The sequence below is a fragment of the Aplysia californica genome, unplaced genomic scaffold, assembly GCF_000002075.1.
Source record: "Aplysia californica isolate F4 #8 unplaced genomic scaffold, AplCal3.0 scaffold00161, whole genome shotgun sequence".
In the NCBI taxonomy this organism is placed as follows: Eukaryota; Metazoa; Mollusca; class Gastropoda; order Aplysiida; family Aplysiidae; genus Aplysia; species Aplysia californica.
Genome location: NW_004797431.1, coordinates 274,126 through 301,566, shown reverse-complemented (window position 1 = coordinate 301,566; position 27,441 = coordinate 274,126). Strand labels below are relative to the sequence as shown.

The window sequence follows — 27,441 nt, the reverse complement described above, 5'->3', positions numbered from 1 at the left end:
CCACCCTCCCCCCGCAGACAAGCTTGCCTCAATAACACATCCATTAAACCAAGGCATCCCCCCATTTGAGTTTGAGTCTGATTTTAAACCCCTTTCTACAATATCCAGATTATAGGCGCACCTGGAAGATGTTAGACATGTCCCTGAGGTTGAAGATGTAGTGGAACTTGATGGCTGTGGGCAGGAAAGTGGTGGTGATTTTGTTCTGCATGCTAAGTGCTCCGTTGACCAAGTTGTTGGTGAACTTCTGCACTGCGCCCACAAAGTTGCACATGGATAGATGCTGGCTCAGGATGCTTGTGTAGATGGTGAACAGTGCATCCTGGTTCGGGAAACTCAGTGCAAACACGCAGAAATGTCTCTGTGAACCAAAAAAATCAAAACAGTGTAAGGAAGTAGGGAGACAGCAAAATAAAAGAGATTCATTTCAAGAAACAGTGCAAGTATGCAGAAAGGCCTCTGAGCATGGAGATTGCCTATATGTATATCATATACTAGCTGGGCTCCCTTTCAATGAAAGGAATGATAGGTGTATTAATATCAACTGAAAGTCATTGGCCTACTGTCTATGTTTACACTCTACTGGAATGGAGCAATAAATCTACAGAAATGCAAAAAAGTAGAAGGTCTAGATCTATACTCTCAAAACAAAACGCGCCTCGGGAAATATCACTTCAGCACTTCCGCTGTGAAGGAGAGCTGCGCAGATTTGTTTAGATTTTCAGTGGAATAATCACAAAGGCCAAAGAAGGACGCGAACTTTTTGTCAAACATATTTTTCTAAATTCAGGAAATGAATAAATAAAAAATTGGGCTTTGTCATGGGGACCTATCCATCTTTTTGATGATGATTGGGAGAAGAGGGAGTAGGGGGAGGAGGGGAAGGATAAAGAGAAGGAGAATGAGGAGGAAGGGGAGGAAGGGGGGAGGTGGAGGGGTGTGGAGGGGGGTGGAGAGGGGTGGAGGGGGAGGAAGGGGGGGGAGGTGGAGGGGGTGGAGGGGGGTGGAGAGGGGTGGAGGGGAAGGATGAGGGAGGGGGAGATGATTTGGAGAAGAGGGAGTAGGGAGAGGAAGGAAAGGAGAAAGAAAAGGAGAAGGAAAAGGAGAATGGAGAGGAAGGGGAGGAGGTGGAGGGGGAGGAGAGGGAGGAGGGGGAGGAGAGGGGGAGGAGAGGGAGTAGGAGGAATGAGTTGGAGAAAGAAGAGGAAGGTGAAGGAGGGGGAGGGGGAGGAGGAAAAGATAGAGGAATAGGAAGAGACGGGGGAAGAGGAGGTGGTAGTTACCTGCAGTCTGGAGTCAATGGTGAAACTTCCAGCTGTGGGGTTCATGCAGGAGACATACTGTGTGTTGTGGATGTCCTTGAGTGAGAGCTTCTGCCTGTCATACCAATGGCCATGGTCAATGTGCTGTCTGATCAGCGTGTGAGGCTGTACCGTGTAGTACTTGTCCACCTGGAGGAGGAAGATAACAATAATAATAATAATAATAATAATCATCATCATCATCATCATCATCATCATCAAAAATAATAATAATGATTTAATGATTACTACATTTCTATAGCGCTTATCCAAGCTCAACAGCATGTTCTATATGTTTTTACAACAAAACATTCTAGGTTTCCCTGAAAGCATACAGTGCAAGCAGTCAATCAAGTGCTCAAACACTAGCAAACTGACAAGATCGTTTGCTGAGTATAGCTGGGTACCCATTGCCACCTGAGTGAAGAGAGGAAAATTTGTGTAATGTGCCTTTCCTAGGGACAAAATGTTAAACCCTGACCTGTCACCTTTCAGTTACAAATCCGACAGACTAACCACTAGACCATCAACACCACAAGGTAAAAGGGAAGACTGAAGATGAAAGCTCCCAGATCGTAATAATATACTCACTTCAAAGAAGTTTTGTGAGTGATACTGTTTACTTTCAACGTTTCAACACAGCTAGTTTATCTAAGAAGAGGAACATGTAACTGAACATTAAAACTCTTGACTGTCCAAAATGGGTACGTACTGTTGAGGAGAAAATTGGTTGTTTAAGACAGGTAGGGGTCTTGGATAGCATCATTATAACTAAGTAAAAAACCCAAGGGGAGAAGTGAGAAGTGGTCAGTTGTGTAGGTGACTATCTTGGAAAGCTGGCCATGAGGGAAGATTCAACTGTATAAAATTTGATTTAAAAAACCTATCTATATATTCACAGTCTCAAGTTAAGATACAGTTGACAGTTTTCAGTGAAAGTGAAAGCTAGTCATAAGATGAAGATGCAATAAATTTTACGAATTCTCCTACTTTAAGATAAATTATGTTCCAAGGCTTGAAGCTCGTATTCCTTTAAAAAGAATGCTTTGTTTTATTTTTTTATTCAGGTACAGATCAATGCATTTTTGCAAAATAAAAAATCGCCATGAAGCTCCTTTTTCTATTCTCTACTTCTTGATTGCAGCGATACAAAAACAAAACTAAATTTACAAGCTTTTTCGACACTTTCACTTTCCCTGGCCACTTATTTTCTTCATTGAAAATGACCAAAATGAACATATTATACAAACCTCTGGCATGTTCATGTCATCCACAAAGTAGATCAGTCGCCTGGCACCAGGGGGGCCAAAGTTACGACCAGCTTTCTTTTCAAGGGGCTTCTCCAGCACTCTCTGGGGGAATAAGAAATAGTTCAAATCACTTTCAAGGGGACGCCACATATTATAGCAGCTCAAGAAGCATGCTCAGTCAAGTGAGCCATTCTTTAAAAAGGTGAACACAGGATCTGGAATGTCTCTTTTCCTCCATCCTTGACAAATGACACAAATGGAGGATATGCATTGAAAAACATGAAAATCTACAAACTTATCAAAATGCTTGATCTCAAAGACATACACAAGTCTGTTTCAAAGAGCCACTTATTCCAAAAGGTCATATCCATAATAAAGCACTAAAACATTTCTGTGCATTTTAAAAACTTTGCATGTTTATATTTTTTAATGAAATTGGTTTGTTCCTAAATGGGAACAGTTGTCACAGTAACTTACTAAAATCACTAAAATTACGTAATCTCTTGTTCTTTTATTCACTAAAGGAGAAATAAAACAGATTTGTTCCTACAAGTACAGGGGCATGAGGTTGAATGTGCACTCCCCCCTCTTATTTCCCCCCCCCCCCAACCAACCCACCCTGTTTATTAATTTTGGACCACTTGTCCCCCCCCCCCCCCTTTATTTGATACCTTAGAGTAGACTAAACAAAATCTGGCTGGTGGTAAGCCACTCACCTGCAACATCTCGCTGGTGGTGTAGAAGTTGAAGGGCACGTTGGCCACCATGTAGTCTTCTGTGAGGTTGTTCAGCTTATCCTGCATCAGCACAGTCTTGCCTGTGCCTGCATTGCCCACCAACATGACAGGACGGCGGGTCTCCACAAGGAGATCCAGGAAGTACTTCACGCGGATAGTCTCAGCTGTGTGCACAAGCGTGGCCTACAGGGAGGAGAGGATGGAGTTGGAATTATTTTTGTATTATAATGTATGGATTTAAAGTCGCTTTCAAGACTGAACAACTATTGAAGAGTTGGGATTTCCTACAAATGTCTATCTTCAATAGGACCAAACCAAGTGATGAGAGATCAGAATATACTAGTGAAATAAAGAGATTAATTTTATGCAAAGTGAAATAGGAAAAGAAAGCCCTCTAGAATAGAGTGTTCCTGAAAAAGGTAGCCAGCATTAAAAATGAATCCTAGAAAGAAGAATATAACACTAATTCCTACGACTCACAATGGTTAAAACTGATGTAAACTTTTTTCTTACAATCACAAAGTCTTTGCAGAGGCCAACAAATATTCAAATATTCAAGACTGACCTGCAGGGGAATGTCTGGGTCATATTCAAACTTGGGCACTTTCTTTGTCCAGGGTTCAAACTTCTTGGTCTCTGGGTCAATGTAGTAGTCAAAGACAGTGCCTGCAGATGGGAACTTGATGGTCTTGAAGTCTGTGACCCACCACTTGGTGAACTCGACTCTGTGGTCAACCAGCTGAAATAAGAAGTAGAGGCATGAGTTCCTGGTAGAAAAAGCTTGGCCAAACTTTATCCCCTTTTGTTTCCAAATATTTTAAGTATATATCATTTATTCTTCATTCTGGAGGAAATCCTGACCCACGAAAGTTTGAAATAAAATATTGGAAACATTGTCAAGACTAGGTATAAAAGAAATGTGTGTATATTCAATGTTGATATACATAAAAACCTATAATCTACTTAAAGATAATTTAGCCTAAAAAAGAGAATATTCAATTTCCTTTCAAACTGTTTAATATTGAGAGTAAAAAAACTTTGATTTATTCGTTGTTCATGTAACAGTGAAGATATGACTTTGCAAAAATGTAAAAAGTAAAAACCTTGTCAGCACATTTAACCTTAGAATGAGCAAAGATATGTAACAGTACACAGTGAACAGTTTAAGAACAAGAAAATCTTGGGGAAGGAAAAGATAGTCAAGCTCCAGTGATGGAAAATCCCTGTAAAGTAAAACCCCTGAGACAGAAACCCTAGAGATGGAAAGCATCAGTTCTGGAAAACACCCCACTATGGAAAAGCCCCATAGATGGAAAGCCACTATGACATAAAACTCAGCACCCACCTGATCTTGGAACATGGCCCCTCCAAAGGCCCAGACACAGGCAAAAACAAAGTAGAGCTCGTAGAGTTCCTTGGGGCAGTCGGGTGGCGTGTTCTCGGGGGTCAAGGACACCTCCAGCAGGAAGCACAACATCTGCACATGAGCAATCTCTGCGATGGGAGTGATCTTCTTGAAGCGGCTCCGCAGCATCTCCAGGCACAAGGGCACATACTTCTCAAACAAGATGGTCAAGTTGGCTCGTTCAGACTGGACCTCCCGGGTGTCAATCCAGCTCTGGACATAGCTGGAGAAACAAATGCATTCTCAGACATCTAAACAGAAATTTAAATTATAAAATTATCTTGCTGCCCAGCATGGGAAAACAAAACACTGGAACATATTCCATACAGCTACATAAGAATTGAACCCCACAGACCCAAGCACAGAGTAGTCTTTACCAGCATGTGCTGGTGGAATCTTGTAATCATGCAAGGGAGCTTGGGCCCACCAGTCCTGTAAGCTTTGATGACATGGCTCAAAAGGTTGGGAGAACTTGCAAATATCACTTCATAGTTGAGTCAATGACATTGTTCATTAACCCTATCCGTACGTCGTGTTTTACTATCGCATCCATACGATGTGGGGAACTCTGTGCCACCACTTTCCAAAGAGGAAATTTACTTGTTAATCCCATCCGTATGCTTAGCATACGCTTTGCATACACTTTGCATAGCAGTCTGTCAAAATGATTTTTTGAGAAATACTGAAAGTTTCAACAAGATCTTCGTACTAGAAGTATTCTAAATGTGAAGAATACAACCCCGGGGGTACAAAATGACCCCAGGGCGTACGGATAAGGTCAATAAACCACAATGACAATAACAACATCAACATCAACAACAACATAAGACTTACGGGTTCCAGCCAAGATCTTGTGCATTGATGAAGAGGATACCAGCCCGAGAAACTGTGGCGGGTGTGGCTGTGCGCAGATGGCTGATCTCAAACAGCAGACGCATAGATGGAGTCAGCGGGATACGCTCGTTACTGGCAAGGGTCAACACCTGTGAGGGAGTAAAGTTTTACTTTCAACCCCTTTCCATTATAACTTCAGGTTATTTCGAGATAGGGCATCAAAATATTTGCTGTTGCTCCAACCCATAAAGTTGTATACTCTCTACAGAGGCATAACTTTTGAAAAAAGACCCATCTCCAACCAGATTTTGTGGTGAGTCTCAAATACTCCTCAAATCACCATATTTCAGGCACAGATTCATAACATGCTTCAACACTCACGTCATATATCAGTGCACTTCCAACCTAACTAATGACACAGCCTTAAATGAATGAATGTCAACTAATAAAAAAAAAAAAATTCATAACGAAAACTGGTTATCTGTTTATCAGACCCAAGAGTTTAAATACAATTGTGAAATTTTAACCAGGAGCAAGCAGAAATGGAATTCAAATCTCAAAGGGAACAGAAATTCACTATTTTCTTTCACTACACAAAATACTTGCCTCCTATTTGTTTTAGTTCTGACCTCCTTCTCATAGTTGTGGAAGTAAAAAAAAAAATGGATGTATCTCAAAAATGCAATTTTCAAGAGAAGCAAGAAACTGGCATAAACGCTCGTATTGCATCTCATTAGCAAAACTTTATTGCCAACAATGTATTTTTCGGCAAACAGGTTTACCATTTTGATATTAAGTGCACCTTCTGGTGCATTATTAAATCACTCTCAATAAAAAATATGTATCCCGACAAAAATAATTTGCTCCCTTATCTTTAACCCCTTCGTTGCCTTATGACGTACCTGGTACGCCATGAAAAAGCACAATTTTTAGCACTGTGCCGTACCATGTATGTCACGGAAGTTGGCAAAATTTGCCGCTCCTGGTTGCTTATATGTTACATGTACGCCAAGCTAATAACCTGGCCTTAATTCTTCTGTATGGAATTTTAGCTACAAGAGCTGCGTAGCTTCGTATTTGGGAATAAAAGACGCGTACATCCGAACCAAATTTGCTAGTATTACTCTTCTGCTAGACTTGCAAGTGATCAATAATCACAGATCTAGGCTTGCAGGCGGCTAGGTGCTCTCGTAAAGCGTTAACATCAAAATGACTTTAAAAAAGGCAAATAAAATTCAATTTTGGACTAAAATTTGCAGGTTATTTGAAATTATGAGTGAGACGGGAGGAAATGGGGAAGAAGAAAAGTAAGAAAAGTGACATAATCGAAGACCCAATATCCGTAACATGTCACGAGTTTGTTAGATCTAGACCGTGGGTCTTTTAACACTGAGACATTAAGCTGCTGTCCTGGGCAGTGAACTTAGCTGAAAATCAGTGCTGACAGTAGGAATGCATACTCCCTAGCAACGAAAGGGTTAAAATTATTCCTCTGTTCATTGACAAAGTAAAAAGGAGTAAAAGCTTGGGTTTGCTTGTTGCCCATTTTGAGTTGAAAAGAATAATATCAACACAACAAGGATCAATAAGTGTAACAAAATAAAACAGAAAAAAAAGCTGATAGGGATAGCGAAAAAGAAAGACTTACCCAGTGTCACCCTTCAACCACATGACTTACTAATATGTGTAAAACCATAAAGATGACAAGATATTATCATAAAGTGATAAAATTATTGACAGTCTTTCCTCTATATTTCCACTGGTTTGGAATGGATCCTTTTACCTTGTTGTCGTCCATGACAGTGTTCAGAGACTCGATCCACATGGGGTCAATGTCTCCGTCCAGTACGATCCACTTGGGTCCATCGCCGGACATGTTAGCCAGGTCCCTCATGATGACGGAGAACAGACCTGAGAAACAAACAGGCACAGTTTGTTACAATCTTAAAGGTGTTATCCTTCCCATTCATAAAAAATCAAGGCAAAGCGAAGTATGTCAGATTACGAGAATTTCCACTATACAAATACATTAAAAACTTGCAAGCCGACTTAACTCATATAAACACAGAGAGAGAGAGACACAGGGAGACACACAGAGAGAAAGAGAGAGAGAGAGAGAGAGAGAGAGAGAGAGAGAGAGAGAGAGAGAGAGAAAGAGAGAGAGAGAGACACACACAGACAGACAGACAGACAGAAAGACAGACAGACAGAAAGACAGACAGACAGACAGAGAAAGGCAGGCAGGTGGGTAAACAGAGATTAAGAGAGAGGGAGAGAAAGAGAGAGATCATAGAAACAGAGAGATACAAGGGAGAGATCTATGAGGCTGAAATAGGCGATGAATGAAAATTCAGTCCTGACTCCAAAGGCAAAATAAAGCATGGACACTATGAGACAAAGAGGTGCATGTGAGTCCTCACCATCCTTCCACTCCCTGGTGGCCGGGTTGATGACACCGAACAGCTCATCATTGGTCACAGCCTTAGGGTCGAGGTCAACAGCATTTGGCTTCTTGCCAAGGTTTTTGTATGTGCGCTGTAAAGTTGCCCAGACACGGCTCTTGCCTGTTCCAGCATTTCCCAGCAGGAAGACGGAGTGACGCACTTCAAACAACTCTTCCAGTTGTACAATCTGCCAATATGTGGGTAGAGAGTTTAGGGCATTGCTCAACAGTCGCTCAAGAAGATGGTATCAAAACAACATAATACAGTCAAACTTGCTCTAACAGTCACCTGTAGAAGACAATCACCTGTACAAATGGCTCCTAACCATTTACGACCTGCGATGTTTTAAAGATTATAATGACACTGTGTAAGATGGAAACTTTTCTCCTTGACATTGGGTAGTCATCTTAGACAATTACAACTTGTTTTCTCTTTCAAATACACGGCAAACATACCTAAAAACATTATATATTCCAACAAGTTTCAACAGGACTGAGATAGTGACACAGAATGTTTTGTTCAAAAAAAGAAATAACAAAGCAGAAATGTTTTAAAATTTGAAGAACTTATTTACAGCAACAGCTCTGAATCCCCCTGAAGGCTCATACAACCTCATAACAACTCCCTTGGCTTGCCTCTTTATTCGACTTTACCGTTTCAGTCTCCTGGGGTATCTATAATTTTGCAGTATGTTAGGTACAAACTCCAATCATTCACATATTCCATCTCTACCAATTGTGACTTGCATCAGAGTGAAGTGAGGTAAAATTTTTTTCCTTGTTTGAAGACATTGTTTTATCCTTGAAATGACCTCAATGTGACTAAGACCCTTTATTTTCTCACCCTTTCAATTACTAGAGTGTAAATTTTCAGACTGCATCTTTGCTGACCTTCAGAATGAAGTTGTCCTCTGCCTGCAGTTTCTGGTCCAGCGTGGCCTGCTTGATGTTGGCCTCAAACTCCATGTTCCTCTTCCTGGGCACGTCCAGTGCTGGGAACAGGTCTCCAATGAGACCCATGAACACAGGCATGTCGTCAATCACAATCTTGGGGATGTTGAAATCTCGCAAAGCTCTCATCAGCACCTGTTAAAACAAGCATGGTGCATTAATGATAGGTGAATCAAACTACATCCAGCAGTAGTCTGATCAAATTCAATGGCTCCGTCTGAACTTTTATTTGAAAACACTGCATATTTGGGGCAGGATATGTTACTTGTGGTTGAAGCCACAGACAAAAACCATCTGGTCACACTTCCTGCTTCAGTTTGAGTAAAGTCTAAGCAAACAAAAGCACATCAACACAATAGTAGTCATTTTATGCTGGATAAAAGCAACATGGACAGAGAGATAAAATTGCAGATTAGTGAAGAAGTAGCCCCTATTAAAGGTGCCTTCAAACTACCCGATGCTACAACTGAAGCTACAAACAACACAGAATGACAAATATGGGACAGAAAGTTATGGGTGGTACAAACCACAGCCAAAGACCATTTGAGCAAACCATGTGGATTGTCCTCATCTACAATGATAACACAATAAACTATTAGAGATTTGGACAATTTCCTTTTGTTTTTCCTTTTGATCCATACCACCCTTTTTATACAGCTCTGATGCTATTTCACAAATCCATTTGTTTTTTGGTATTTTCTTGTATTTCATAGAAAAAACATATTTTAAGTTCCTGTGGTATTTGAGGTCAGTCCCCCTTTTTATATATATATCTATCTGATATCCTTAAGACATATATCAAATTCCTCCTCATAAGAAGTTGAAAGGGAGCCAGATTTATAACAACTTAGAAGAAATTTAATAAGATACTGGTATGATTTTTCCTTTACTAGAATTTCTTACTTTAAAACAAGGATCTATTGGAAGTACGAAAAAGGTATCATATAAGCCACCTTCATATATCAAAGTTCTTTACCACTGAGTATGGCCCTTCGTCTGAGTAAACCCCTTCTTCAATTTTCACCCATGACACGATGCATTGCTTATCCGGATAACTCCTTACAGTCACAACACAGAAGGAAAACAACACACAAACCCCTTTTACTTTGTATCATAAAAGCAAAAACAGGCTCCTTCTACATCTGCACACTCACTCATTTTGCTGCTTTTGTCTGGGCCACTTACCTGGTCTTCTGGTCGACCACGGTCACTCCTCTTGAGGGCACCGGCCACCACAAGCACAGACTTGATGGCTCTCAAACCCCAATCGTAGTGGTCCTGGACAATAGACGGAAGGAAAATAAAGTGGGGGGTTGACAAAAAGAAAGTTCTTTTACCATCTATGAAACTTCAAACAATGGGTGAAAGGACATTTGAAGATCAAGGCCCCAAGATCTAGGATGCTTTGCCAAGTACTTTAACACTTTGGCGCCTCATCTCATCTATTCGCGATGTTTACCACCCAGTTTCTTTGGATTTTCCCAAAAATATGATGGCAAAGTGTTAAAAGAGATCAAATCCTTTGATTCATTCAAATGTCAGCTGAAGTCATTTCTGTTTTTAAATCAATAAGATGAATATTTTGAGAGATTTGCTTCAGGTCAGAACTCAAAGTTTTATGTTACTATTGTATTGTATTGTAAAGCACTCAGAGCCTGTGTATATTAATCGAGGCTGAGCACTATATAAATGTCATTTATTGTTTTTATTATTATTATTGAGTTGCTTTCAGTTTGCGGTGAGCAAGCAAGATAATGATCGTAACATGGTATGAGATCCATGGTGTCAGTCACGTTCTACCATTTGAATCATAACGAGTTCAGCAGATTGCAAAAGTGAAAGCAATAACATTTTTTGTTGAAAAAAGTGTTGGTATGGCATTCACATACAAATCAAAGATCCAAGCTTACTGATAAAAAAGAAAATATGGATTTTAACACAGGCTGAAAAAGGCAAAAACACAGACAGTTGGTTTCTCGATAAACAAGTCATTTATGATTCGGTTTGGAATAACACCCAAATATCTAAAGAAGAGGAAATATCATTCAAGCTTGTGATGATTGTATATATTTTAAGCCTCTATCAACACAATTTCTATCATTTTGGAAACAATGAAGATTTGAACGAAGGACAACTTTACAAACAGTATAGTTTTTATAAGAGTTTACCACAAAACAAATTGTTTCCACTGTTTATCTAATTGCAATCTCCCTATCAATTACTACAGTTGTTAAGAAGCAATTTTCTTAATCTTAGTCATATTGCATTATATACAACAGTTCTCAAAATTAAAACTATCCAGCTAGAAAAATATAATTCTTAAAGATGTGTCTTTTGAATTTATGCCCTTGCATGCTAATGACATGTTAAAAAAAAGCTATATGCTTTGCTTCTCAAACACCTAATGACTGACCTGTTTTGACAAGAGTTCTCTGCACAGACTGTACAGTGTGATGAACTTCCTGGCCAAGAGACGGGCATCAAGGAAGCCCTCAGCCACCAACATGATCTCACAAATCAACTCAAAGTCAGGCACCACCATAGCGCATGGTCTGGGGAAGTCAAAAAGTTAATGTTAAAAAACCTCAGACTGAACTCATATCCTCCTAATAACTGCACTCATGAATGACTAATTGATTTATTACTTTAACAGTTAAAAAAAAATATTCATTAAAAGCAAATTAACTCCAATGACAACCTCCATCCCACAAATACGTAAATTATAAGTAAATGTAAAAAATGAACCTACAAAATAATTATGCCCCTCCCAAAAAAAACACAAACAAACAAAACAAACAACCCCCCCTCCCAACCAATAAAAAAACCCAACCAAACAAAAAAACCCCCTGATAATGAAATCTATTGTGTCAAAGAAAACAGACTTGTACCATTGTATGCAGACAGTTAATAAAAAGACTACTTAGTACATGACTATAGATCTAAAACACATCAGGTTATTGTTGTTGAGATCTTGTGTCACAAAGTTTCCCTCTGTTTTTAATGAAGAGAGCCCAAGGAGCTGTTGAACCCACCTGAACAGAGCTTTGAGGTTTTCAGGGAGCTCTGTGCGGCCGGCATAACCTGGGTTCATGGTGATAAAGATTCCTACGCTGGGGATCAGGTTGATCTCCTCACCCAGGAAGTTGAAGCGTTTCTTCTTGTCCTTGATCGCATCCTGGATTGTCTTCACCTGCATGGGCAACCAACGTGATTCATGAACATTGTACACTAAAGAGGTGGTAATGAAATGAAAACTATGATACGGAGGAAAAATAAAACAGACAGAATTCTATATAAATCACACAACACGGCACAGGAGATACTAAGACGGTTACGCAACAAACGAAATAAATTTACCAGTAACACACTCACAAAACACATGAAATAGACAGGAAAATATTGTGCTAGAAATACAAGGGTGCAACAGTAACATATTGCTGGTTTGTGAAAGTCAAACAATAATTTATAATCTAAAGTAAATACATTGACAAAAGGGGGCTCATTAGCTCAACAGGTATGGATGATGCTCGCCTCTCAACCCTGAGGTCTGGAGTTTGATCCCAGCCAGTGTGGAGTTTTCTTTTCTTATTTTCAACACCCCCCCTCCCCTCACCCCTGATTCAAGGATAGGCAGGACTGAGCACCTATGCTTCTTGAATGGGGATGACAAATTTCGGAGGACCTGTGAGAATGTTTTGCTTGTTAAAGATCCCTTGGTGGTTCTAAAATCGAAAAGAGTAAGCCTTTCAGGCTGCCATCCGCATCAAATTCAAAGTCTATTCATACTTAAATATTGAATCAACTCTAGTAGGCACAAATACTAAGAGTACCTTCCAAAACAGCACATTTTCTATGAAGATAAAACAGCCATGTACTTAAAATCAACTACAGCATGAGATGAAGATCGAGCAGTCTTTTATTCCTTAAGAAGAAGAAGAAGAATATAAGAGAAGAAGTATAACAAAAGAATAAGATTATACAATATCAACACAACAAACACACAAATAATAAGCAATACAACACAGATAAAAGTTTAAAAGTCAAATTTAGGAGAACTAAAAAAAACCCCCAATCTACATAGTTATTTCGTGCTGGAAACAATAATTAACAAATGCGTTACCACAAACAAATTTTGGAAGGTGAAACTGCAATGTTAATTTGAGGCAAAAGTTTTCAACAGGGTACTGTTATGGTGTGATGCAGCACAAAAAAAATAACTAGTATCACTAATATTTTTAAAAATTGTCACCTCTCAGGTTAACTCTGCAAAAAATGGATATGTTGGTATGCTAAAATCTGTGAGAATGTTCAATTAGCTTTCAATGTTTTTGATATGAACAGACCAAGCCACCACGGCCTCTCACCTGGACAGCTACCACGGACAAGACCTCCACAGCAATGCGGTTGAACTCGTCAAAACATCCCCAGGAGCCAGACTGTGCCAACCCCTTATAGATGTTGCCAATGGACTGAAGGGAACCAGGCAAAAATATAATAGTTAAACACAGGATTAACAACTGAAAACAGTTCAAAAAGAAACCCTAATGTTAGACAAAGACAAAGACACCAAGAAAACATTGCTTGATAATAATCATGCCTGAACCATTTACTTACATAAAATAAAGACAAATGGAAACAAGATTACTGGTAAAAGCTTGAAAAAAATCCAGGCAGTCAAAAGTTATCGGCACAAAATCATGATGTTTTTGAGTTGGATGAGCCTATATCTTTGAACATTTATTAAGAAACAAACTAACAGATCTCTAGTGTTACAAGACACTCATACAAAGCAAAAGATTCCGCATGGACTCATGCAGCTTCCTGTCTTGTACCTTGTAGTCCATCTGCTCTGAGCAGTTGAACACGTAGACCATGATGCCGAGGGCTCTGCCCAGATCCTTGGTGGTCTCTGTCTTGCCGGTTCCAGCAGGCCCAGCTGGAGCTCCGGACATGATGAGATGCAGAGACTGGGTCAGTGTGATGTAGCATCTGAGGACATGCACAGAATGAAGAGGTATCCTCTCAAAGTGGTTGGAGTGGAGAAGATGAGAAACGGGGTGGACAGTGCAGGGGGATCGGGGGACACTGAAATAACAGCTGGATCTTTTTCTTCTTCTCTTTCTTTTTCTCCTTGTGGATTCTCTTGCACAAATACTAAGAGTACCTTGTTAACTCTGCTGGCAGCGGCTTGGGCACATCCTTTAACATCAAATTACTTTTCAGTAATTATTAAAAACAGGTCTCTTTTACCGGGTGTTCATTCATTAGATGAAGAACTAGCACAATAGGTTCACTTGTTTTGATTTAATTACCAATTTAGTGATGTTTTTGGCACTTTTAGATTTCATACCAAAAAAGAGCCCCAGTATAGTGGTTTACCCCCCTCGGAGATAAAGAGTTAAAAGGTACAAATATTAAGAGTACCAACGTAAGGGAAGTCTACAATAGGTTCTTCAGCCATAAGTGCAATATTGATTTTAAGGCCTGCTTCTCAACCGTACATCATTCTCCTCTAGGAATGAATACAGGACAGATCTTTATAAAATCTAGAAATTGAATTATCTAATGAATTAAAGCTTTATTTGAATTTTCTGTCTTTTGTTTACTGATGATACTACAATCTAATCCAGTCTCAACAAAATGTTACAGTAAAGCTGTCAATGGCAGCTGTGGGAGAAAAAAAGTGAGAACAGAGTACATCAACAGAAAATATACCATTTCTCATCAAAACTCCATAAGAGTACATCAGCACATACCTATCAGTGAGGGGTGTGATGACCAGACGTGGGGTGTTGCCCAGGTACTCATGGGAGTAGCGGAACTGAGCATCGCAAATGTTGGCAAAACAGTCACGCTCATTGTCATCCCAGCGATGTCTCAGCTGTGACAGCCACAGGAAAGCCTGAGAACTGTCGATCTGAGGAAACATTCAATGCATATGTTAGTAGGTATATGTTTAAAGGGAAGAAATCAGTTTGTTTTTAGATGAAAACGGTAATCATCTTCAATTTAGTATTCTCTTACAATTTCCAACACATGAAAAGGTAAATTAGAATTAATTTCAAATGCCTTTGCACAGATCGTGGAACATTTTCAGTGAGAATAACCTCCTGTATTGCAATTCAGTGAGTATTTTGTTAATAGCAAATACTACACAAGTAACACAAAATTTGCTATAGCTGCATTCAATACACTATTTGTTCTATTGTTATTGAGTCATCATTGTCTATCCACTGACATCATAACTAAATGTGAGGCATGCTGACAAAATGAGTTACTTCTCGGATTTTAGCCTGATAGAAATACATACGTCAAATTTATAGGTTGAGTTTTTACAATTTATTTGTATAAAATGATAAAAGACATCTAAAGCTTGAAGAGAATGGCATTGGTTTGGAATCTATAAATATGACCTTTGTGTAGATTTTCAGCCGATATCTCGATTCATGGATTGCGAGAAATAACTCATTTTGTCAGCATGCCTCACAAATAAAGAGAAACAAGTTGCCAAACTTAGACTTTGGCCTCTAACCTTCTGTGTTATCATTTTGGCCACAACATCACGAGCGTGCACATCAATTGTGCAAATAGTCATAATCTTCTGGCGGTCGCCACTGGTGAGGTCTCCCAGCAACATGGTGATTAGAGCGTTCAGCTGCTGAATCTGCTTCTTGTTGTAGTCCTTTAGAGCGTTCTCGTAGCCTTCTTCCAGTCTACCAAATGCCATGTTGACCTCGGTGGTCCACCAGATCTGTGTGCCGCACAGCGCCACCTGGGGGAAGCCAGAATAGAATAAAAATGCGGTAAAAAAAAGCAACAAAGTTATGACATAGAGCATAATAGAAACATTAGACAATTTATGAAAACATACTTATTCAGAGAGCTTAGCACACAAGTAAAAAAGAAAAGAATTATAAGACAAAGATGAAAATGAAGAAAGACAAAAATTTAAGACTATCAAAAGACTGATAGCGATTAGCCACTCTGACAGAATCTTTCTTTTATATGTTTTCCTTCAACATTTTACTGAAGACCCTGAAAGTTTTAACATTGTTTCTCCTTAACAAAAAAGCAGAAAAATACCTTTTATCTACTCTAGATAAGTTACTGAGAATAAATTATTTTTCCTGTTTAAAATCCTTGAAAAATCTGAAGACAAATGTGCTTTCTTATCCTCTCAGGTGATGTTAGAACTACATTTGTACCAAGTTAACTGATTTGGCATTATTATTAGAAGCTTAACAAAAATTATTACTGCATTTCTGAGAGTGCTTACATAATCCAACTTTTTCACTTCCCTGCTGATGCAGAAGTTTATTTGTGTTTCAAGCAACACAACAGAAAGATATGATTTATTACAAAGACAATGTAAGATACTGAGAGTAACCCGTCCACCTAAGTCCAAATTACCTGTGCAGGGTAGTCAAAGAGCCATTGGTCACGGGGCTTCTCCTCATAGCCCACGACAGCTTCAGTCATTTCATGTCTCACGGTAGCCTTCATTGCTTCCAAGAGACGGTTCAGCCAGTTTTCAACCTGTCAGAACAAAACAGACATATCTAGTATCTTACTGTGTATTATAAAACTTTCACAAAATATTCTATGAATGTATTTACATTTTTTTTTTTGGGGGGGGGGGTATTTTATATAAGGCACTGTAGATCAAATTTCCCTACAAGGATAGATAAAGTGGGACTTTCTTTTATTTTCATTTATTCTACTATGACTTGTATAAAAGCTTACATTTAGTTCTATGACAACATCATCCCTTGGTTGTTGTTTTTTTTTTTGGGGGGGTTTCGGTGTTGTTGTTGTTTTTGTTTTTGGTTGTTGTTTTTTTTTTGGGGGGGGGGGGAGTTGAATGAAGAGACCCAGCAACCACCAGCAGTAAAAAGTGGGCAACCCATTTATTGGTGGAATTACAGACTAAAAAATAAGATCATATTATTATATCAGGTAAATCCTCTTAACTTTGGTATATGGTCTGTGGTTTATATCCTCTCTTCCTAATTATAGCTACTGCTGGGATAAGTGTTATTTCTTTGAAATAAAGTACACTTGTACAAAATACACATATGAACAAAATGCTCATGTAAAAATGAAGGTTATACTCAACCTGAAACAAAGTCTCTCTCACAACAGTTGCATTAGTAAATCAAACAGTACACCAATGAACAAACAACAATTCTGTGACAAGCCACTCACCTGCCCATTGAGATCACAGGGGTTGTTGAGATCGACATACTCTCCATCTTTACTGTACATGCCCAGGGCATTCTTGATGGGGTTGTCATCTTTGTCTGTCTCAAACTTCAACTTGGCCATTGAATCAAACAGTTTGGTCAAGTGTTTAGCCACCTGCGGAGAACCAAACACAAAATAGCTCATTCAAGCTGAAAAAAACCCCAGCCTCCTAAAAATGGTGACCCTTTTGCTTATCTTTCAGCACATTTTACTGACCAAATTGTACACATACACGCAAACACTGTAGGACAGAACACAATATGGAGTACAGCACAATTAATTTAAATGCACATAAAAATTTGTTTGCAGGTTGCCACAGAGCAGCGTTATATTTGAGTCGGTTTTAGCATGTTTTGCTTAAGGACAAGCCCTTGTGAGCACCAATTAAAAGACCTCTCATTGATACTTGAGTGCCTTTTTCCCCCAATATAAAGGATTAAAAAGGAACTGGAGGAAAGGCAACAAAGCTGACCCACATTCTTATAAACCATAACTTTTTCACTACATCTTTAGTTCTCGAGTCAGACATATTTTAAAAACAATGGATGCAGCGTTACTTGAAATGGTGTTTAGAATGGGTAAGAAAAGTGAAAACTCTAACCGACAACAGTAACAATATTGTTTTCTGAAATGTGACTCCGTATCACTGATGAAAACAAAGTAAGAGTTGTTTTTCCTGAGTCAGTGAGCAACAAGAATCACAAGGTTCTTGCTTGTCTTTGAATCACTGAGCCCATGAGGTTTTTTTTTCTTTTTAAAAATGTTAATAAAAAAAAAAATTCATGATTCTATTTGGTGTCAAATCATGATGACTTGGTTTTTCCCAATCTTGTGTTTTGTTGACACATCTTTCACCTCAGAGACTTAGTTGTTGTCTATCCACTTTGATAAGACACAAACAGGCAGATATAAGGAGTCACTGTGACTCTCATGACACCATAAAATGAGAGGTAACCGCAAATTAGCACAATAGAAAAGATAAGGAGCAAAGTGTTGCTTACAAGCTTTAAATCATCTTCAGGACAGTGAAAGAGGACAAAAAACTGCTCGGGTGATAACATCAAGATGAATATGGAGGTCAAAGACATCTTAAATGCTCTTCTCAAGGAGAGAGCAACTACATGTTCAGTTCTTCATGTTGGTTTCACAAGTAGTTAACGTACCGTGACAGGGTCATTTCCGTTGGACAGGATGTCCAACAGATCAGCAGACGACACGAAGTAGAACCTGGGGAAGGCAAGACGCTTGGTCTCAAGATACTCAGCCAAGGCTTTCTCACAAAGTGCCAGTTGGTCCTGCAGGCCCTCCAATTTTTCAAACAGGTTGGGTTGGTTGGTGGAGTCTACCACATTGGTTGTTTTCTCTACCTGACTGACCAACTCCTGAAATACAAAAATCATGGATGATTAACAATGTTAATGGACAAATATATTGAAGCACAGAAAGATCTGTATTTGTGTTTCACTCATTATTCAAAGGCTTTTGATAAACCTGGACTTGATGAACTATCTAAAATTTGGGAAAAGCTAGACAGGAAAAGAATCTGAGAGGGAGAGTACAAGGCAGATTTAAAGAGGAGTTACACTAGGATAAGTTAGGTCACCAGACTACCACAAACAGTGAAAAGAATAAAAACGATTAGGAAGAGAAAAATGCAGTTTCTGCGACTCTTGAACATCTTGAACTCACATGAAAAATGGAAGGCAAATAAGGTACGGGTAGACCCAGAGCAATTTACTTACAAAACCTTAAAGGATGGGTGTCAAGGAAAGACCATGATAAAACGGATATTTTGAGAATATCCAAGAAAATAAATCTTTGGTTAACCATGATTGCCAATGTCTGCATCTTTATGATGATGATGGTGATCATGATATACAAAAACACTTGCTTTATCTGGGGAAAACTTTTAGCAACTTTATAATGATGAGATACAAAAAATCTTGAACACATTTATTGACAAAAGTATGCAAATTAAAATGTCACAGAAATAAAAAAAACTAGTTTGATTTTCCCAAGCAGAATATCTATTTTACCTTGGAGCATTTTCCAAGAATAATTAACAAGTCATGTCAGAAGTAAGCAGAATAGCTCACAATACATGTTCACACGGTGTATTCAAAAGCAGTGATGACTTGACATTAAGAATAGTTTTATCCTAACAAGGTAAAATTTTTGTCTGCGAGCATAAGTGCCTCTTCCCAGCCAAAGTAGGACAACTGTACCTTGAAGTCGGTGTCAATGTTGTCAAAACGCTTGGAGTCCTCCGGAAGCTGCTTTCTGATGTCCTCTGAGCCAATGAAGATGGACTCCAGATGGGACCATGTTCGCTGTACCTCCATGTAGATGGAGATGACCTGGTCAGCGGTGGACAGCTTCTTCTGCCACATGGACACTTCTTGCAGGAAGTGAGCGATGTACTTAGATGTCATCATGTTTTGCAGTTGCACCTGGAGAGCACAGTGATGTTATGAATAGTGTGCTTTAGGAGGATATCTAACCTGCTCATTAATAGTAACATAATAATTGATTCTGAAAAACAAATTTAGTTAAAACACAGGCAGGGACGAGGAAGCGATAAGTCTTTAAAAAGCAAAAAACAAGGCTAAAAAATTATTGAACACGAACACTTTCCATTTCATCTAATAACAAATCAACCTAAGTAAGAAACAAATCATACTCCAAAATCTGAATGAGCATATAGACAAGCAATTCTCTCAAAAGACAATAGACATACTGTGCACTAATCTTGAAGAATAAAGCAAAATGAAGGGAATCTAAGGGTAAACTCTTGCACGAAAACCTTGTTTGTCACACTCGGCTTGCATGACACTGAGGCTCATAAAGCACACAGAAAAAAGAGATCAGTGGGTGTTTGGTGGGCACTACTGGTATGTCCGACTTCTCTTTTTTTACCTCTGTTGTTATAGTCTATCTTTCTCCCACTAAATGTGGTTGGAGGGCGCCACTGCTAAGTCCTACTTCTTTTCTAACCCTCTGATGTTATTGTCTATCTTCCCTGCACTGAACGACCTTTATTGTGTTGATGAGCTTATCTTTACTCAAACTCAAGAGGACTTGCCTGGTTGTCCTCAAGTGTCTCAATGAGCTCCTCAGATGTCTTGATGATGGTGATGCCGGTGCGTGGGTGTTTTTCATGTTCAAACTCCATGGTTGACCATGTGCTGTCCAGCTCTTTTAGCACCTTCTCCATGCTCATCTCCTTCACTGCTTTGTCCACAATGGTTCGGACCTCGTCCTCATAGTTGTGGAGGTTCAGGTTCAACAAGTCGGCCAGTGTCGTGTTGTCGTCCATCACAAACTTCACCTGGAGAAGAGAAGAGATGTCAGACAGGGATAAAAAATGATAGATGACAGATGGAGATACATTATGAGAAGAGACACACAAAGAACCTGAATCACTACAAATTGTCAATTAGCAGACTGTTTCATGGAAATTTGATTTTTGTCACAAGTAGCGCAGTGGAAAGTTATAAGCAGTGGAATAGAGGAACTTTCTTACAGAAGCATACTTCTTACAGAAGAATACCAAAAGACAGAACATTAAATTGTTGAAATTATCATACACGAAAGCAGCTTTGCACTAGTGCGCTTCAAGTTTTTTATTTTGCAAACCTTTATAAAGTTATTAGAATACATGTTTTTAGATTGAAAATTCAATTGGAGCAGTCAACCTACTCAAGCACCACTCTTTTGTTCTGATTACTGTTACACACGATAGTATATTTATTTCATGTGTGTATTAATTTACTTACTACAGTCCGTCAGTGTGTTCATTCTTTCTGTACCAAGTGTCGATATATAGACTTCTTTACACTTAAACAATGCACTGATAATTCATGGTATGAAAAGGGTTACAGAATGCCTGCTCACCTTGGGGGTATTCGTAGTGATGTAATTGCACCATGTGCGCATTGGGCTCATTCATTGCAGTTTATTTATGTGTTGAAATGACTTTTCAATATCACTGTGGTGACCATAAATATGTATTTCTGCAAATGTGTACACCTGTTTCCTGTACTAATCTCCTCCACAGAAAAGTGTGCTTACCTTAGTGGCAGCCATGAGTTGCTGCCAATGTCTGTCTCTGATGGCTGGGTTCTGCAGCTCACTGACCGCTCTCAGTGAGGTCAACATGTTCTTGACCACATTCTCCAGTCCGATGTATGCATCCCAGGCACGCATCTCCTTGTCCAAGGCACGGATGTCCTTGGAGAACTTCTTACAGTCCAAATCCATCTGCTCCACATTGATTGCCTTCCATGGTGTTGTCTTCCAGTCATCGATGCTGCTGCGTACAATGATGATGTAGTCCCACAGTGTCTTCAGAAGTTTGATCTCCTTGCGGCACTGTTTCAACTGCTTGAAGTCTGGAATATTCACCTCAAACAGACTCGCAGACTCCATAAGGAGAGCCATGTCCTGCTCCATTGACTTGATTTCTTCATGATACTGTGGACGATATCAAGGACTTTTGAAATGACAGAATATAACAAAAACTCATTAGGCTCTGTATAGAGATGGACATAAAATTCAGAGGTCCTACCTCTTAAATAACCTTACAGGGTTGAAAAGGGTGTGAAACCTATACAATAACCAGAATCAGAAGAAATGGAAACATGAAAAAAGAGCAAACAAAGTACCAACCAATACTTTAAAATATTTCTTAAAGTTTTCACTGTTTTGTGTCATAAAAATACTTATCGATGATTAAGGTGAGAGAAATTATTTCATTCTGCTGCGGTAACAGACACGAAACATCTCAGCCCTTCGTACAAGCTTAACACACAAGCTCCCATTTCTAATTGCTTCATCTTGGTAAGCACATACATACCCTGTCCAGATGGTCGTATGGCTTCTCACACTCGTATCTGAATGGTGGAATGGCACGGAACTTTTCCCTGAACTTGTGCTGGCTGGTGTCGAATGTGGCACTCTTCTTGCGAATGTTTGTCACCTCATTGGCCAGTAGAGGGGCCACCTGTTGCTTGACTGTGATGCTGATCTTCTTAGTGTTGTTCCACTGCTCTGGCAACTCCTGCATAGACGTGTGACAATAAGCAATGTGGGTCCGATACAATAAGCTATGTGGCCCTTGCTATAGAAGGGGCTTATTTTTAGATAAGAAGACTTACACAAGACTGAACGTTTTTTAAAGATTTGCATACCATAGAATTTGCCGAGATTATAACTTGGTAAAAGAAGATGGTTAATATTACTTTCCATATCTCATAAGAGTTAATGAGCATGTGTACTATCAAATGGATATTAACCCTCAGTCAGAATGAATACAAGGCAAAAACTAGCACCCGTGAGACTTAAGCCTTTAACAAATAAACACTTTGCTGCTTCATCTCACACTATGAGAGTCTGGTTTCACTCACAGACTGTTCAGCAAGAGAGGCAGTTCTACCTCTTATATATAAGCAGTTAGGTCAAACAGAGAAATATTACTATAGCTATATTGATTACACATGGTACAGTAAAAAAGCAAAATCATTATTCTTCTACCTTTTCATGTCACGGTTCTATCATTACAAGGGGGTAGGAACTTTGATTTTTAGTGGGACAAGTATAATTTGACTTATTCCACTTTTCCCCTCCCCATCCCCCACAGCCAGTCCCTGATGAAGTTATGTTATTGCATTGAGGTTATGGCTAAATAAATGTAGAAGAACAAACAAGTGACAGCACTAAGGGATACACGTACTTGCAGCTGAACATGGACTTCATCCGGCATCTCCTGATCATAAGTTTTGAGCAGTTCAATGGTCTGCTTGAGTGGTTCAAACATGTCATCAGTGCTCTGCTGCCTCTCCCTTACAGCAAACAAGTGGCCCATGACCTCTACAAGGCCGTTGTAATCGCCATCCTCAACCTCTTTCTGCAAGCCTGAGTCTGTTGTCTTGATGAACTCTGTCAGGTTGTTCAGGCTGTGGATAAGGGGTCCCAAGTGTGTCTTCTTAGAGAAATTTTGTGGTTGACAAAAATGTATTTCCTTTTTCTTGTTTATTAGATCTTGATTCCCATTTGTTCCTCTTGTGGGCCACATTCAAGCTAAAGAAGTGATGATTACATGAACATGTGTGGCTCTGAGGAAACCATTTGGTAGGTGGAAATTTTCTAATTGGCATTTTTACTTATTCGAAAAGCTCATTCTGTCTTAGGCGCTCAGAGCTCTTTTCATAACAAGATAGAGCACTATATAGAGACTACCTATTATTTCTTATAAGCACTTTATCTGGATGCAACTGGATCGTTTTTAAAAAAGTTATAGGATTTCAAAACAACAAGGGGCTGTGAAAGACACACCTTGAGAAAACACATTTGAGTATTTTTCATTGTGAAGCCACATTAAGAGTAGAACAAAAGGTGTGTTGTTGTTCTTCAGTCATTTCTGCTGTTATAATATTCACATACACTGAGTTTCCCAAGTAAGGTAATTTCCTTTTCTTTAGTTTGGTATGTTACATTAGGCTTGGAAATTAATGTCAGTCTGCTGGAGCAAACAGTTCAAAGTATTCTGCTGTGTGTCCTCAATATAACTTATTTAAAAATGTTTTGAATAGCATTTGAGCAAAATCTGTCGAAATTAGGATTTAGAAGTCGTTTATCATCAAATATTTCTTGAAACATAATTTGTGATTGAACTGAAGTTTAATATCTATTTTCAACATGTCACAATATAAACCACTTGTACTTTTCATCTGGTCTTCTCGAAGCCACACACTTGACCACACTGGGTTTAGAGAGAGACATAAGTTGTTGCTGATGGTGACTCAGACAATAATAGAACAACAGTAACAAACAAAAAAAACCAGAAGGAGAAAAGGGACATCAGAACACCTACCAATAGCAGAAACAAGAAGGAAGGAGGGGATTTTAAAAAAATCCACTCTCTCTCTCTCTCTCTCTCTCTCTCTCTCTCTCTCTCTCTCTCTCTCTCTCTCTCTCTCTCTCTCTCTCTCTCTCTCTTTCTCTCTCCATAACCACCCTCTGCCATCACTCACCTGTTGGTCACATGATCGATGAGATGCTGTTTGAACATGAAGCTCCAGCGTTTGATGATGTTCAGCAAGGACAGTTTGAAGGGTTTGGCATCCACACGGAACCAGTGCTCAAACAACTCTGTGTCCTGAATGTGGACTGCATCCTCATAGATCTTCTCATAGGTATCAATCTGATGGAAACAACAGACAATGCAAGATGATGAAAAAAAAGATGCATTTTCTTTTCATATACAAAATATAAGTTTAGTTTATTATAATTACATAAAAGTCCACAGATTACTTCAAACAAAATAAAAGCAAGTACTGTTTCCTTTTGTATAAAAGAAATAGCCTGCACGCCCCTCCCCTGCTCTGTCTCACTCACTTTACACACACCCTCCTCATGTTCTAAACATTATGTTTATAACATTGTATTCACATCTTCATGTTCACAATACTGCACTAATACAGCTAGGTTTATAACTCGACACAACCATCTTCATCTATTATCTATTTGTGGTGGCCGAATTTTGCTATTCAAAAGGCTTTTTAATGGCAGCCTTGATCGACATGCGGTTTTCGCCAAAAGATTCTTTAAAATATTCTCCAGATCCTGACGCTTTTAGTTTTTTCCAGTTTTGAGACAGTTTTGCTGCAAAAAGCTAAATTTCTTTATTTCGCCGATCGCTTTTGTAGGCCGACGCTTCTGTCTCTGTCATTTTAGAAAATCTGCCAGGTTTGTATTTCAAGTCGTACTTCCGTTCGATACTATCGCGCATTGTCGTGCAATACTGAGCACTATTTTAGGTGTGCGACTCGTATAGAACTAGCCTCAGGTTTTCCTTTTTTACTTGGTGCTAAATTCGACTGTGATCCTTTCGTTTGATGCCCATCATCGTTTTTCTGGAATCCTTTGTCAAATTCTATTTCTTGCTACTGGGAACAATCAACATGCTTCTTTACAACCACAAAAGCGGAATAGAGAATCAATTTATACATCTATTATATATTTGGCAACTTGGAAACACATGTGTCACTTTTCTCTCAAGATTTATTGCTCCATTCCAGTAGTGTGTAAATATAGTAGACCAATGATATTCAGTAGATGTTAATGCACCGATCATTCCTTTCATCAAAAGGGGGCCGAGCTAGTATTACTATATTCAAAAAGCCTAGTTCAAAACACTGTCCAGACCAGAGTATTCATAATGCAATGGCTGTAATGCTCACTGTAAACCTTCTGAGCCCAGGTTCCCTAAGCCATACAGGTCCTGTATACCTGAGTCCTCTTGGGACGATAACTACATTTGTACCACCACATACTGAAGCATGCATTAGGTGCACAGAAAGGTAAAGTTATTATGTTCAGGTATGCACTCTGGTCCATAGGGTTTATACTTTGATTCCTATTGATGATTCACATCTGCACGCACATAAGAAGAAATATAGAGCAGGGAGTAAGGTGTCAAGGTCATGATTACAACTCAATGTTCATGATGTCATACTCATGTGTACTAACATGTCTCATCATTATTGGCAGTCATCAGTACCCATGGCTCTCTACTCATTCTTTTGCTTGGATGGTCTAAAAAAAAGCTAGATTATCCTGACCTTCCCCCCATCATCCATCTGTTTAGGCTCTCCAAGTTAGTAGCTCTGGGTGTACCCCTGCCTTGTTTACCACCAATTTTGCAGGTGAGAGCTAAAACGTCTAAGATGTCACAATTTCCCCTGGCCTTACCTGGTCCTTGAACTGTGCCAGTGTTGGTGGGCTCTCTGGTACACCCTCGTCAGCATGAGCCTCAATCTCCTCAGTGGTGAGCACGTGGTTGTACAGAAGGAACTGTCGCATAAACTCATTGCGGTCATCCACCCACAGATAGGCGTAGTTGTCGAAGGAGTTGCGGTACTCGCAAGCTTTGTTCATGATGTTCTGCACTCGGTCCATCAGCTCCTGCCTCATCTCACTCAGCTCTTCCATGTCCTCCAAATCGGGCTGGGGACAGACACAGACAAAAAGACACATGTATACTTTGAACTGAAGTCTTCCACAGAAGATTAAAGACACAAACAGACAGAATAACAAATGTGTACTTGAAACTGATGTCTTCCAAGGTAGATTAATGCATTCACGTCTCAAACTACTTTCAACTAGAGTGAGAATAAAGGTGCTTTGAATTATTTATCTTTCAAAAAGCAAAAAACAGAAAAATAAACAAGCAAAAGTTTGCTCAGAGGCAGCAGAGGTGTATTCACATCTCCAACTGCTTTCAACCATTCTGAGAAGAAAGGTGCTTTGTATCAATAATTAGAAAAAAGGCCCCCTCCCCCCACTCAAATAATTAACTCTCTCCCTCCAAAATTTCTGCTCAGAGGCAGCAGGCATGAACCGTACCTGGTAATGCTGCTGACCAGAGTGCTCCGCGAGCCGAGGGATGAGCGAAGACTGCTTGTAGATGTCTCCCACCAGACCGTCTACTTCATCGTAGTAGCCATCTGCAACACCGAAGTCCAGGGAAGGAAGGAACACCATCTCTGGCACGTGCAGCTCCAACTTGGCTTCAAACAATGGCCCTTGGGTCAGTTTGGCATCTGGTAATCAACACCAGGAGGAAAGTCAAACAAAATGCTTTGCCTGTCGTGAAGAAACAGCTTTGAAAAGTGTCAAAAGATTGTAAGACTTATCAATAAACTATGTATTCATCTTGACGTGAGGCTATTTAGTAAATATCAAGCAATACAGCGGAGGTATCATAATATCACACTTAATAAGAACATTAATATCATCATTAATCATTATTTTCACAACATCAAGTGTATGTGCTTCGCCTTTTTAAAAACATTTTTGGCCAAAAGTTCTGGATGTTTGTTTGTTTGAGTAAAGATAAACATAACAACACCCTAATGGTCCTTTAGTGCTGGGAAAAAGCATAAATGATGAGACAGAAACAACAAAGGGCAAGAGAGAAGTTGGATCTACCAGTAGCACCCTCCAACTGCCTGCTCGAAAATGGGGTTTTCTTTTCTTTTTTTCAAAAATGAAAGAGTAAATACCCCAGTAATATGAAGAGAGAAAAAAAGCATTACAAGACAAAGAAGTTGTCTCAGGTAAATGAAAAGAAATTCAAAGTACGTGACAATTGTCAACCCCTTTCACGATCATTACACCAGCAGTTGAAACATCAGCCGAATAGGGCACAGCCTGAGATAGAGTAAAACCTCCCCAAAAAACAAAAGGATGCGGGAGAGAGGGAAGAACAATGGAG

At 39.3% G+C, this 27,441-nt stretch overlaps 1 protein-coding gene across 1 annotated transcript in view; it reads right to left on the bottom strand.

The window, feature by feature from the left end:
- LOC101860168 (dynein beta chain, ciliary) overlaps nt 1-27,441 on the bottom strand; it is a 71,312-nt gene that overhangs the window by 27,443 nt on the left and 16,428 nt on the right. The window contains exons 17-44 of the mRNA XM_005097671.2: nt 26,571-26,767; nt 25,917-26,171; nt 24,197-24,366; nt 22,897-23,119; nt 22,021-22,224; nt 21,237-21,638; nt 20,248-20,493; nt 19,391-19,615; nt 18,329-18,547; nt 17,127-17,279; nt 16,332-16,457; nt 15,454-15,693; nt 14,678-14,838; nt 13,754-13,910; nt 13,286-13,390; nt 11,954-12,111; nt 11,335-11,473; nt 10,107-10,199; nt 8,862-9,056; nt 7,948-8,158; nt 7,311-7,438; nt 5,528-5,676; nt 4,634-4,916; nt 3,854-4,027; nt 3,268-3,471; nt 2,552-2,653; nt 1,284-1,451; nt 122-361 (exon numbers count right to left, since the gene is read on the bottom strand). Coding sequence (XP_005097728.1) covers nt 122-361; nt 1,284-1,451; nt 2,552-2,653; nt 3,268-3,471; nt 3,854-4,027; nt 4,634-4,916; nt 5,528-5,676; nt 7,311-7,438; nt 7,948-8,158; nt 8,862-9,056; nt 10,107-10,199; nt 11,335-11,473; nt 11,954-12,111; nt 13,286-13,390; nt 13,754-13,910; nt 14,678-14,838; nt 15,454-15,693; nt 16,332-16,457; nt 17,127-17,279; nt 18,329-18,547; nt 19,391-19,615; nt 20,248-20,493; nt 21,237-21,638; nt 22,021-22,224; nt 22,897-23,119; nt 24,197-24,366; nt 25,917-26,171; nt 26,571-26,767 — 5,327 coding nt within the window. The remainder of the gene's footprint in view (nt 1-121; nt 362-1,283; nt 1,452-2,551; nt 2,654-3,267; nt 3,472-3,853; nt 4,028-4,633; nt 4,917-5,527; nt 5,677-7,310; nt 7,439-7,947; nt 8,159-8,861; nt 9,057-10,106; nt 10,200-11,334; nt 11,474-11,953; nt 12,112-13,285; nt 13,391-13,753; nt 13,911-14,677; nt 14,839-15,453; nt 15,694-16,331; nt 16,458-17,126; nt 17,280-18,328; nt 18,548-19,390; nt 19,616-20,247; nt 20,494-21,236; nt 21,639-22,020; nt 22,225-22,896; nt 23,120-24,196; nt 24,367-25,916; nt 26,172-26,570; nt 26,768-27,441) is intronic.